The sequence below is a fragment of the Mauremys reevesii genome, linkage group 14, assembly GCF_016161935.1.
Source record: "Mauremys reevesii isolate NIE-2019 linkage group 14, ASM1616193v1, whole genome shotgun sequence".
Taxonomy (NCBI): Eukaryota; Metazoa; Chordata; order Testudines; family Geoemydidae; genus Mauremys; species Mauremys reevesii.
Window position 1 is genome coordinate 696,682 of NC_052636.1, and position 13,654 is coordinate 710,335.

General features: G+C 64.0%; 1 protein-coding gene across 1 annotated transcript; it reads right to left on the reverse strand.

The window, feature by feature from the left end:
• Positions 1-2,157: 2,157 nt before the first annotated feature.
• LOC120381389 (dromaiocalcin-1-like) lies at positions 2,158-12,332 on the reverse strand. The gene is made up of 6 exons (XM_039499583.1): positions 12,197-12,332; positions 6,658-6,762; positions 5,013-5,131; positions 3,962-4,108; positions 2,910-3,039; positions 2,158-2,228 (listed from the first exon to the last, which is right to left on the reverse strand). Exons 1-6 carry the CDS (start codon positions 12,330-12,332, stop codon positions 2,158-2,160), a joined length of 708 nt encoding a protein of 235 aa, XP_039355517.1.
• Positions 12,333-13,654: the final 1,322 nt, after the last annotated feature.

Sequence of the window (13,654 nt, forward strand, 5' to 3'; positions counted from 1 at the left end):
AGGTGGCAGCGTGGGCCCATTCTGTGTTTTCTGTCCTGATGTCCAGACCCCCACCCTAGCCACCAGCCCCCGCTCCTCTCCCAGAGCTGGGAGAGAACCCAGGAGTCCTGGCTCCCAGCCCCCCCTGCTCTAACTCCCCAGCCCCCACTCCCCTCCCAGAGCCGGAGAGAGAACCCAGGAGTCCTGGCTCCCAGCCCCCCCTGCTCTAACCACCAGCTCCCGCTCCTCTCCCAGAGCAAAGAGAGAACCCAGGAGTCCTGGCTCCCAGACCCACCAGCCCCCATTCCTCTCCCAGCGCCGGGGAGAGAACCCAGGAGTCCTGGCTCCCAGCCCCCCTGCTCTAACCACCAGGCCGCACTCCCCTCCCAGAGCCGGGGAGAGAACCCAGGAGTCCTGGCTCCCAGCCCCCCTGCTCTAACCACCAGCCCCCACTCCCCTCCCAGAGCCGGGGAGAGAACCCAGGAGTCCTGGCTCCCAGACCCACCAGCCCCCATTCCTCTCCCAGAGCTGGGGAGAGAACCCAGGAGTCCTGGCTCCCAGCCCCCCCTGCTCTAACCACCAGGCCCCACTCCCCTCCCAGGCAGTGTGGCGAGCTGGGAAGGACGGAGAGCCGGGAATGGCACTGCCAGTGCGGGGGAGACAGGTTTACTTCAGGCTTAGCATGCAGCAGAGCGGTGCCTAGGTCGCCAGGGCAGCAGCCGGGGGTGCACGGACCCCCACTGGAGGGGGAATCCAGGGGGCACACAGACTCCCATTGGAGGGGAATCCAGGGGGCACACGGACCCCCACTGGAGGGGGAATCCAAGGGGCACACAGACCCCTACTGGAGGGGGAATCCAGGGGGCACACAGACCCCCACTGGAGGGGAATCCAGGGGGCACACGGACCCCCACTGGAGGGGAATCCGGGGGGAACACAGACCCCCACTGGAGGGGAATCCGGGGGGCACACAGACCCCCACTGGAGGGGAATCCGAGGGGCACACAGACTCCCACTGGAGGGGAATCCAGGGGGCACACAGACCCCCACTGGAGGGGAATCCGGGGGGCACACAGACCCCCACTGGAGGGGAATCCAGGGGGCACACAGACCCCCACTGGAGGGGAATCCGGGGGGAACACAGACCCCCACTGGAGGGGAATCCGGGGGGCACACAGACCCCCACTGGAGGGGGAATCCAGGGGGCACACAGACCCCCACTGGAGGGGAATCAGGGAACACAGACCCCACTGGAGGGGAACTGGGGCACACAGACCCCACTGGAGGGGAATCCAGGGGCACACAGACCCCCACTGTAGGGGAATCCTGGGGGCACACAGACCCCCATTGGAGGGGAATCCGGGGGGCACACAGACCCCATTGGAGGGAACTGGGGCACACAGACCCCATTGGAGGGGAACCGGGGGCACACAGACCCCCAGTGGAGGGGGAATCCGGGGCACACAGACCCCATTGGAGGAATCTGGGGCACACAGACCCCCCCTGGAGGGGGAATCCGGGGGGCACACAGACCCCCACTGGAGGGGAATCCGGGGGGCACACAGACCCCCATTGGAGGGGAAAACCGGGGGCCACACAGACCCCACTGGAGGGGAATCTGGGGGCACACAGACCCCCACTGGAGGGGGAATCTGGGGGGAACACAGACCCCCACTGGAGGGGAATCCGGGGCACACAGACCCCACTGGAGGGGAATCTGGGGCACACAGACCCCACTGGAGGGGAATCTGGGGCACACAGACCCCCATTGGAGGGGGAATCCGGGGGGCACACAGACCCCCATTGGAGGGGAATCCGGGGGGGCACACAGACCCCCATTGGAGGGGGAATCCGGGGGGCACACAGACCCCCATTGGAGGGGAATCCGGGGGGCACACAGACCCCCATTGGAGGGGAATCCGGGGGGCACACAGACCCCCATTGGAGGGGAATCCGGGGGGGCACACAGACCCCCATTGGAGGGGGAATCCGGGGGGCACACAGACCCCCATTGGAGGGGGAATCCGGGGGGCACACAGACCCCCATTGGAGGGGAATCCGGGGGGCACACAGACCCCCATTGGAGGGGAATCCGGGGGGCACACTGCCGCTGCACGTCACCCGAGTGGCCAGGGCAGAGCCGAGCCAGGCGGGCACCTCAGCCTCCCTCCGAGCCCGTCAGTCCAGCGAGCGCTTGCAGACGGACATGAACTCCAGGGAGGCGTCGTAGTTATCCCAAGTGATTGCATCTGTGGGGGCAAGAGAGGCAGTGAGCATGGGCCGGGAGCCAGGACGCCTGGGTTCTCTCCCCGGCTCTGGGAGGGGAGTGGGGGCTGGTGGGTCAGAGCAGAGGGGCCGGGAGCCAGGACGCCTGGGTTCTCTCCCCGGCTCTGGGAGGGGAGTGGGGGCTGGGGGGTTAGAGCAGGGGGGCTGGGAGCCAGGACTCCTGGGTTCTCTCCCCGGCTCTGGGAGGGGAGTGGGGGCTGGTGGGTTAGAGCAGGGGGAGCTGGGAGCCAGGACGCCTGGGTTCTCTCCCCGGCTCTGGGAGGGGAGTGGGGGCTGGTGGGTTGGAGCAGGGGGGGGGCGGGAGCCAGGACGCCTGGGTTCTCTCCCCGGCTCTGGGAGAGGAGTGGGGCTGGGGGGTTAGAGCAGGGGGGGCTGGGAGCCAGGATGCCTGGGTTCCCTCCCCAGCTCTGGGAGGGGAGTGGGGGATGGTGGATTAGAGAAGGGGGGGCTGGGAGCCAGGACTCCTGGGTTCTATTCTAGCTTTAGGGACCCAGCCCCCTGTCCCTGCTCCCACCGGGAAGCGACGCCCATGGGGCAGGGCTGCTCATGTGCCCTGAGCGTCAGCCCCAGGAGATGGCCTGGTCCCTGGGCCACTGTATGGACCAGTGAAGGGGCGGGGCCTGTCCCCGCCCTGCTACCGGTACCTTGATCAAACTTCCAGGTGGCCACGAAGGCCTCCGCGGTGGCCCTGTCCGGCTTGCCGTTCCCGAAGTTGTGATAGCGCCAGGCCGAGCCGTCCGTCCAGCGCCAGGAGCCCTCGTCCTCCGTCCGGCCCTAGGGGGCAGCGCGGCGTTGAGAGCGCCGGGCCGGGCCGGGCCGGCTCCCTAGCCTGGGCCAGCCCGTGGCTGAGCTCGGCCAGAGGAGCAACTGAGGCACAGCGCGTCCGCCCTGTTCTTCAGGAAGCTCCTGCCGTCCGAGCCTCTGCCCGAGCCCCCCCCCCCCCACGTGCCGGAGCCCCGAATCCCTCCCCCGTAACCGGAGACGCCCTGAGGACCCCCACCCGCGGCCGGAGGAGGCCTGGCCACACCGGGCTGAGCCCCCGACCCACCCCAAGCGCCGGGCCGAGCCGCCCCATGGCAGGCAGCAGGCAGTGGGGGGCCTCGGGAATGGTGTGGGGGGGTCTTAGCCTTCCCTGATCTTATCCCCCGCCCCCCCCCATTGAGACCATGGTCTCGTCAAGCCGGCGAGGAGGCGGATGGGAATTTGCATGCCAAGTTTTCCATCAGAACCCCCCTCCTTGGAGGACCCCCCAAATTGGGGGCACCCCTTTGTTTTAGGGAACATTGGCATGAGTTTCCCTGGTGGAAATTTCATTCTGAGAGGGGAAAAATCCTTTTTTTGGGGGGGGGGATGGAAATATGAGTCCCCAAAGTGTGGATCTTAGGCCTGGCACGGAGCTACCCGGGTTGGAAGGAGGGGGGCTGGGCAGACCCCCGGACTGGGGCCGGTTTCCTGGAGAAGGGGGCTCGGGAAAGGATCTGGGGGCAGGGGCGGGGGCTAATGCCATTCCGGGACGTGCCGCGGAGGGGGCAAAGCGGAGGTGCCCCAGGGCGAGCCTGGATCCCTTCACCCGCCTGAAAAAGGCATTTGACGGAGTGGAGAGGGGACAGAGCCGACCCCCCGAGCTGAGCCGAGCCGAGGGGCCGCGTGACCCGGGGGCTCGGCAGCCCCCAGCCCCAGCAGCAGAGCCCCTCACCTGGGCGTCGCGGCGGCCCCCCAGCCAATAGGCTTCCTTTTTCTCGTAGTCGCGGGGGGTGCCCATGAGGTGATAGATGAAGTCGTTCTCCTCGGCGCTGTGGACGGATGCCAGGTGGGCGCCTTCCGCCAGGTCCTTGCAGTCCGTCTGGGGTGGGGGGGGGTGACACACACCGTGGGGGTCGGGGGAGCACAGCCTGACCCCTCACTACCCCAACAAGTCCCTGCCCTCCCCCACTCCTCCCCACATCTCAGGCCCCCCCATTCCTCCACTCCCGCACCCCAGTGAGCTCCCCCGCCTCACCCCCCCGCCGCCGCTGCTCCCCCACCCCCACGCCAGCTGTGATGAAATGGGAGTTTGCTGACATCGTTTTAGGAAGCCGCTGTGTGCCTCAGTTTCCCCATATGCGAAAAGGTCTGGTTCGCGCTCTGGGCAGGCTAGAAGGCAGGTGCGAACGGCTCCTAGCTGCAGGGGGCTCCGGTCCCGTATCAGGGGAGCTTCGAGAAGCCCAGTCACTCGGGCTCTGATACCCAGCAAGCCAAGCCGTGTTCGGCCAGCTGGAGGCCGGAGGACTCGGGAGGTGCCAGGGGGTGGCTACGGGTTGGCTGCTCCGGGTGCTGGGCACCCCCCTGAACTGGGACAGAGAGGTCAGGGGGGCCTGGGGCTGACCCCCTCCCCGGGCCAGGCTGTGACTTTCTGTTCTCCGGGCCGGCCGAGGACTTTCTAACGCACCCGAGTGTGGCCGGGCCGGCCGGGTGTCCCTGCGGGGCTCGCCCTGGGGGAAGAGGGAACCCCCCGGGGGGGTCCGGGACACTGACAGACCCCAAAGCTGGGGTCACAGAGCCCCAGTCCTGCCAGCCACCCCCGCCTGCCCCACAACCCCCCCGCCCTCCAGCCCAGTCACCGCTGCTCCCCCAGGGCCGCGGGTCCCCCCAGTATTCCCACACCCCCCAGTCTCCGCAGTACCGGGGGTGACACCCTCCCCCCCCAGCTCCCTGAGGCCAGGCCAAGCCAGATGCCGTGGGCCCTCGGACCTGGTGGGGGGCCGTACCTCGGCTTTCCACCAGCCTTTGGTGGCCGTCACCGGGTAGTAGCAGGAGTCACGGTACTGGTACCAGCCGGCGGGGCAGCACCCTTGGGTGCACAGGCAGGAGCGGACGTTGGAGGAGGCTGCGGGGAGGGAAGGGAAGCATGAGCCAGAGCTGGCGGGGGCTCAGAATCCGGGATCGGGATCCCCGAGCCCCCCACCCCAGGGGAGGACCCCCAGATCCTGACCCAAGGGGCTTTCCCGGCCTCCCACCCAGCCAGGCTCCGTGGGCCGTGCTACCAAACCGCGCGTCAGAGACCCCCAAACGGTGAAAACCTTCGGCTTGGGGGGGGGAACCCCGATAATTTTATCTCTGAGATTCTCAAAGGAAGCTGCCAAGTTTGGGGTCAAAAACCACAGCTGAACTTTTAGGAGTTTCCAGCCACAAATATGACAATTGGGGGGGTTCCCCCCTCCTCCCATGTAACAGTTGCTTGGCTGGAAATATGACAATTTAAGGAAATGTGAAGCCCCCCAAATGTGATGTTTTTGACCCGAAATTCGATCATTTGGGGGGATTTTCTCAGTTTGGTTGAAATTTGCTGGGATAACACCCCCCCCCCCCAGTTTCCAAGCGGTTTTGTCAAGAGCCGACTGGCCGCCTTGGGGGGCCCGGGCTGAGATGGGGGTTCGACTGACCTGCCACTCGCTCCCTTCGTGACCCCTCGTAGCAAGAGTCCGTCACCCCCCGGGTTCATCTGCCTTCCACATCCTCTCACTCACCTCCGGGGGGAACCTGCGCCCGGCTGGGCTGCTGGGCCCAGTGGCAGGGAGTTCCCCAGGCTCCTGGCAGCAGGGCAGAAATGCTCCCTGGTTCCAGACCCCATCCTGTCCCTGGCCTTTCGGAGGAGACCAGCCAGGCCCGGTCGTGCCGCTGTGTCCAATTGGTTACAATCCACTTAGCCATGGCGCCCTGCTCCAACCACTAGACCCCACTCCCCTCCCAGAGCTGGGGAGAGAACCCAGGAGTCCTGGCTCCCAGCCCCCCCTGCTCTCATCCACCAGCCCCCACTCCCCTCCCAGCACCAGGGAGAGAACCCAGGAGTCCTGGCTCCCAGCTCCCCCTGCTCTCACCCACCAGCCCCCACTCCCCTCCCAGAGCCGGGGAGAGAACCCAGGAGTCCTGGCTCCCAGCCCCCGCTGCTCTCACCCACCAGCCCCCACTCCCCTCCCAGCACCGGGGAGAGAACCCAGGAGTCCTAGCTCCCAGCCCCCGCTGCTCTCACCCACCAGCCCCCACTCCCCTCCCAGCACCGGGCAGAGAACCCAGGTGTCCTGGCTCCCAGCCCCCGCTGCTCTCACCCACCAGCCCCCACTCCCCTCCCAGCACCGGGCAGAGAACCCAGGTGTCCTGGCTCCCACCCCCCTGCTCTAACCACTAGACTCCACTCCCCTCCCAGAGCCCGGGAGAGAACCCAGAAGTCCTGGCTCCCAGCCCCCCCTGCTCTAACCACCAGCCCCCACTCCCCTCCCAGAGCCAGGGGGAGAACCCAGGAGTCCGGAGTACTTGCAGCCCCCAGATCTGCACCTTTAGCAGGATCTCAGAAAAGGGTTCCAAGAGCCCTTCTCTCCCGTCTCTCCACAGCCGGCGCCACCCCTCCGCACTTACCCACTGGACTGGGGGATCCGAGCAGGAGAGTGACAAGGAAGGGACCCAGGCATCCGGGCAGCGTCCCCATGTCTGAAAGGAAGAGCTCACGGGGGGGAACCGGCCCTGGAGGGGAAGGAAAGGAGGCCAGTCCCCTGCTGCTGTGCCCTTAACAACCAGTGCTCTGACCACTAGCCCCCACTCCCCTCCCAGAGCCGGGGAGAGAACCCAGGTGTCCTGGCTCCCAGCCCCCCTGCTCTAACCCACCAGCCCCCGCTCCCCTCCCAGAGCCGGGGAGAGAACCCAGGAGTCCTGGCTCCCAGCCCCCCCCGCTCTAACCCACCAGCCCCCACTGCCCTCCCAGAGCTGGGGAGAACCCAGGAGTCCTGGCTCCCAGCCCCGCCTGCTCTCAACCACCAGCCCCCACTCCCCTCCCAGAGCCGGGGAGAGAACCCAGGAGTCCTGGCTCCCAGCCCCCCCTGCTCTAACCCACCAGCCCCACTCCTCCCAGAGCCAGGAGAGAACCCAGGAGTCCTGGCTCCCGCCCCTTGTTCGAACCCACCAGCCCCCGCGTCCCGCCCAGAGCCGGGGAGAGAACCCAGGTGTCCTGGCTCCCAGCCCCCCTGCTCTAACCCACCAGCCCCCGCTTCCCGCCCAGAGCTGGGGAGGGAACCCAGGAGTCCTGGCTCCCAGCTCCCCCTGCTCTAACCCCCCGGCCCCCCCCCCCCTCCCAGCGCCCGGGCCCGTACCCCGGCGTGCTGGCTCCCAGCTCCCCCTGCTCTAACCCACCAGCCCCCACTCCGCTCCCAGAGCCGGGGAGAGAACCCAGGAGTCCTGGCTCCCAGCACCCCCCTGCTTTAACCCACCAGCCCCCACTCCCCTCCCAGCGCCAGGGAGAGAACCCAGGAGTCCTGGCTCCCAGCACCCCCCTGCTCTAACCCACCAGCCCCCACTCCCCACCCAGCACCAGGGAGAGAACCCAGGCATCCTGGCTCCCAGCCCCCGCTGCTCTAACCACCAGCCCCCACTCCCCTCCCAGCGCCAGGGAGAGAACCCAGGCATCCTGGCCGGGCCGTCCCTTACCCAGTCAGGCGTCTCTAGCTGATGTGAGGGGGCAGCGGTGCCCCCGTGGGTGCTCCGTGGGTCAGGGCGGTGCCCGGAGCTGCCCCCTTTCATGCGCCCGCCCCAGCGGGAGCAGCTGTGTTTGCCCTGGCTCGGGTTGCCCTGGACAATGGGGACGAGGCGCCGCCCGAACCGCCTCTGTCCCCCGGCACCAGGGGCTCCGCCCCGCCTGGATCCGGGCCAGGCTCAGGGATCGGGACCGACTCCGGATTGATGCCGGGGGTGGGGGCTTTTTCTTATATCGGCCCCTATTACCCCCCACCCCCGGCCCGGTGTTTCACACTTGCTGTCTGGTGGCCCTACCTACACGTGTGTCCTTTCACGCACCCGCCCTCTCGCACGGCCACCCGCCCAGAGACACGCGTGTTACACAAGCACACGCCCGTGCAAGCCGGCGCACGGCCAGGAGTGGCGGGGGTGGATTCGGGTCTCGGGTGGGTCCCCCGGAGCCGCTCCAGGGCGGGGGCTGGAATCGGGGCTCCGTTCCCGCCGGCATCAATCCGGAGTCGGTCCCGATCCCTGAGCCTGGCCCGGATCCAGGCGGGGCGGAGCCCCTAGTGCCGGGGGCAGAGGCGGTTCGGGCGGCGTCTCGTCCCCATTGTCCGCGGCAACCCGAGCCAGGGCAAACACAGCTGCTCCCGCTGGGGCGGGCGCATGAAAGGGGGCAGCTCCGGGCACCGCCCTGACCCATGGAGCACCCATGGGAGCACCACTGCCCCCTCACATCAGCTAGAGACGCCTGGCTGGGTAAGGGACGGCCCCCCCCCACACACACACACACGGAGCAGGGCCCGTCCCCCCCAGCAGGGACACACACTCACACACACACACACACACACACACACACACACACACACACGGAGCAGGGCCCATCCCCTCCAGCAGGGACACACACACACACACACACACACGGAGCAGGGCCCATCCCCTCCAGCAGGGACACACACACACACACACACACACACAGACGGAGCAGGGCCCGTCCCCTCCAGCAGGACACACACACACACACACACACACACACAGAGCAGGGCCCATCCCCTCCAGCAGGGACACACACACACACACACACACACACACACACAGAGCAGGGCCCGTCCCCACCAGCAGGACACACACACACACAGACAGAGCAGGGCCCATCCTCCAGCAGGACACACACACACACACACACACACACACACACACACGGAGCAGGGCCCATCCCCTCCAGCAGGACACACCCACACACACACACACACACACACACACATCAGTGCCCGTCCCCTCCAGCAGGACACACACACACACACACACAGCAGGGCCCGTCCCCTCCAGCAGGGACACACACACACACACACACACACACAGAGACGGGCCCCACCCCCGCAGAACGGACACACACACACACACACACACACACAGAGCAGGGCCGTCCCCAGCAGGGACACACACACACACACACACACACTCACACAGCAGGGCCGTCCTCCAGCAGGACACACACACACACACACACACACACACAGCAGGGCCTGTCCTCCAGCAGGGACACACACACACACACACACACACACACACTCACACAGCAGGGCCGTCCCTCCAGCAGGGACACACACACACACACACACACACACCGAGCAGGGCCTGTCCCCTCCAGCAGGGACACACACACACACACACACACACACACACACACACACACAGAGCAGGGCCCGTCCCCCCACGCTGGGACACACACACACACCCACACACACACACACACACCGCAGGGCCCGTCCCCTACATCAAGACACACACACACACACACACACACACACACACACACACAGAGCAGGGCCCGTCCCTTCCAGCAGGGGGCAGCACACACACAAACACACACACACACACACACGGAGCAGGGCCCGTCCCCTCCAGCAGGACACACACACACACACACACACACACACACACACACACCCCGCCCCGTCCACTCCAGCAGGGGGCAGCACATACAAACACACACACACACACACACACAGAGCAGCCACACACACACACACACACACACACAGCCCCTCACCCCATGGGATCCCGGCCCCCGGCCGGGACCGCTCACTGCGGGCGCGTGGCCGGCAGCAGGGCAGGGACCCAGCACGGGGTCAGGGGTTCAGGCCTTGCTCCGGGATTTGATGGGCCGGGGCTGGGTGTGGGGGGGGCATTGGGGGGTTGGGGGGGCTCCGAGTCCCGTGCCGGGGGGCTGCTCACAGCACACGTCCCAGCCCCCGACGGGCGTGACGCGGCTGCGCCGTTGCCTGGCTGAGGAGGTTAATGACGGTAATTTGGGCCGTACGGGGTTGGGGCTCCCCCATCTCTCTGACCAGGAGATAAAAGTTCTTGCCCCGAATCAGACTCCCCTGAATTTCCAAAGGACCCTCGGGGGCGGGGACCGGACGCTCCCACCGAGACAGATTCGGCCCTGAAGCCGTTCCCTGAAGTAGCGATGAAATGGGACAATTCTCCGAGTGACGACGTCCCAGCTGCATGGCCGCTGTTCCACGCGGGTTCTGGGCTACAGCGCTCCGGTTAACACCCCCCCTGCCCCGGATAGCCCGGCGCGGGGAGACACGGGCCCAGCCTCGCCCCCGGCCAGCGGCGCGGCGCTTAGGAGAAGCTGGAGCTAAGCGGTGTCGGGGCGAACTTAGACTTTCCTTCGCTCCCTTAAAATCAAAACCTAATCCACAAAGCTCAACGCAACCGCTCAGGGAACCGCGTCTCCTGGGCACGGAGAGAGTTCGGCGTAAAACCCGCCCGGGCCCCCTCTAGCAAGGTGGGCCACCCCTTTCATGGGGCGAACTTTGCCTCAGCTTAACATGCAGGATCCGGCCTGTAGGTCTCTGGCAGTGCAGCCAAACTCACCGGAAGGCTCTGCCGGGCACAGGGTGACCGGACAGCTAGTGTGGCAAATCGGACCAGGAGGTGGGGAGGTAACAGGAGCCTATATAAGGAAAAAGTCCCCAAAATCGGGACTGGCCCTATAAAATCGGGACATCTGGTCACCCTAGCCGGGCACTCCAGTTACCGGACAGGAAACAGGGGAGGAATAAACGGTCGGTTTTCAGACTGGGGGGAGGTAAATCGGGGTCTGGACTGGGCCCAGTTCTGTTCAACGTCTTCGTAAACGATCCGGAAAAAGGGGCGAACGGGGAGGTGGCAACATTTGCCGATGATACAAAACTGCTCCGGATAGCGAAGCCCCCGGCAGACGGCGAGGAGCTTCCAAGGGGTCTCACAAAACTGGGTGACTGGGCACCAAAACGGCAGATGAAATTCAGTGTTGAGAAACGCACATTGGAAAACACAATCCCAACTAGACGTACACAGTGACGGGGTCTAAATTAGCTGTTACCTCTCGAGAAAGATCTCGGAGTCACTGTGGATTGTTCTCTGAAAACATCCACTCCATGTGCAGCGGCAGCCAAAAAGCGAACAGGATGTTGGGAATCATTAAGAAAGGGATGGATAATGAGACAGGAAATATCATGTTGCCTCTATATGAATCCATGGAACGGCCACACCTTGAATACTGCGGGCAGATGTAGTCGCCGCATCTCAGAAAAGATCCATTGGAATTGGAAAAGGTTCAGAAGAGGGCCACAGAAATGATTCGGGGTCTGGAACGGCTGCCGTATGAGGAGAGATTAACAAGACTGGGACTTTTCAGCTTGGAAAAGAGACGACTAAGGGGGGATATGACAGAGGTCTGTAAAATCATGACGGGTGCGGAGAAAGTAGATAAGGACGTGTTAGTTACTTCTTCTCCTAACACAAGAACCAGGGGTCACCCAATGAAATGAACAGGCGGCAGGTTTAAAACAAACAAAGGGAAGTATTTCTTCACACAACGCACAGTCAACCTGTGGAACTCCTCGCCAGGGGACGTTGTGAAGGCAAAAACCATAACAGGGATCAAAAAAGAGCTAGATAAATTCCTGGAGGACAGGTCCATCGGTGGCTATTAGCCAGGCTGGGCAGGGATGGTGTCCCCGGCCTCTGTTTGCCAGAAGCTGGTTATGGGCGACAGGGGCTGGGTCACTGGGTGATTCCCGGTTAGGTTCACTCCCTCTGGGGCACCTGGCACTGGCCAGTCAGCAGACAGGACACTGGGCTGGATGGACCTTTGGTCTGACCCACTCTGGCCTGTTCTTATACAGAACCCAGATGTATCTGCCCCCCGCTGTAACCCACTAGACCCCACTCCCCTGCCAGAGCTGAGACAGAACCCAGGAGTCCTGACGGGGTCTCTCTGTCCCCGCAGAGTTAGTGACACAGCAAGAACAGACACTAACATTTTAAACCTACCCAGTGTCCCTTAACTTGACTCTCCACAAGGTGTCAGAACGTGTTCGTAATAAAGCTGATATTTATTTTTCTTTATTTTCTACAGGAATTAGACACAGTCAGCAAATTGCTAAGTTACCTGCCAAAGAACCATTCTCTAACTTCTGTTTGGATGGCGAGCAGCCCCTCGTCTCAAATATCATCGCTTTTCTCCGCAGGCGTTCACGACTAACACACACCAGGGACTGCGTTACTCGCCGTGTCGCTTCTGGCATTCGGAGAAGACGAAAATGGCATCGAAACGGATAACAACTGGCCCAACGTGTCCGAGGAAACATCGTTCGTGAAACACTGGAATGTGACCGACGTGTTACATCGCCCAAGTGGCATCGCTCCATATTCCAAATGCCCGTACTGAGTGCAGGACGCCGCCTTCCCCTTGTCGCCTTCCCCGATCTGAACCAGCCTGTCCTCTCCACCAAGGTCCAGGTCAGGGAATACCCTTCCCAAGTGAAGTCTCCCAAAAAGTTCATGAGTAAGTGGCAATGTTACTCCCTCTCCCCTCACGTCGTTAAACCAGTAACACCCAGGGAAACTGAGTCCCAACTCCTCTGCATGCAACCCCCTGGAAAATACGAAAAAAACCCCAACAAGAAACGTCCCCACACTTCGTCACACAGGGCGTCCGGTCTACTCCCCGGCACACGTTACGAAGCACGCTCCCGGCGGGTCACCGAAAACGGTCCCCACGGCGCGGATGAATTCCTCAAGCTGCCCCAGGAGGGGGGCCAGAAGTCTCCAGGAGGGGGCAGACCCAGGCCAAGGACTTCCCCATTTTCACGTTGCGAGGTCTTCAGGGAGTCAGCCTGGTGGCCATGCCTGATCTTCGGCGTTTCTCTCTCGGGTGGCTCGTCGTCTCAGGGACACGACCGGGAGGTCAGGGCTAATGATCGGGGCCACGGGGAGGCTCGATGTTCGCTCGGGTCTTGTGATGTCAGCACACAAGGCTTGTCCGTCGCTATGGCTTTGATTCGAGGATCAAAACAGGAATATTCACATTTGTTAAGACACTTGAGGGAAACAGGATCCTTGTCGGTGTGTCTCTTTCCAGGTTGGGGTCCCCTGGATCTGAACTGTTGAATGGATAAATTACTCTGTGCTAATTGCCAGGCTGGTTGGGAGAAGGAGAATTGTGTTGTCAGGCCGAAAGGCTGCTGGAAATGTATAAAAACCCTGAGACACGATCCTGCTTCATCTCAGATCTGCTTTGGGTTCCTTAAGCCACAAGGACTGAGATCCCCCATCGCCGACGGGAGTCACCCTGAATATGGACATTGGACTCGTGACAGGGTCGGGCCAGATGGCTACAGGAGCGCGTTAGAAGGCAGATCTACTAGTCCCAGATTACAGGGCCGCCCAGAGGATTCAGGGGGCCTGGGGTCAGGGCGGGTCCCGGTGCGGAAGGACCCCCCGCTGCCGAACTGCTGCCGAAGACCCGGAGCGGAAGAAGCCTGAAGGGAAGGACCCTGCTCCAGGAACTGACCTGGGCTGCGGCGTCTCCCAGAGGGGAAGGTCTCTGGGCGGTTCCCCGACCCAC

Excerpts from the sequence above, each read along its gene's own strand:
- LOC120381389 (XM_039499583.1), bottom strand. The coding sequence starts at position 12,332 with ATGCCAGAAGCGACACGGCGAGTAACGCAGTCCCTGGTGTGTGTTAGT. Across the intron at positions 6,763-12,196 it reads AGAGAATGGTTCTTTGGCAG|GGCCGGTTCCCCCCCGTGAG; the intron begins GTAACTTAGCAA and ends CTTCCCCTCCAG. Across the intron at positions 2,229-2,909 it reads CACCTGGAAGTTTGATCAAG|ATGCAATCACTTGGGATAAC; the intron begins GTACCGGTAGCA and ends TTGCCCCCACAG.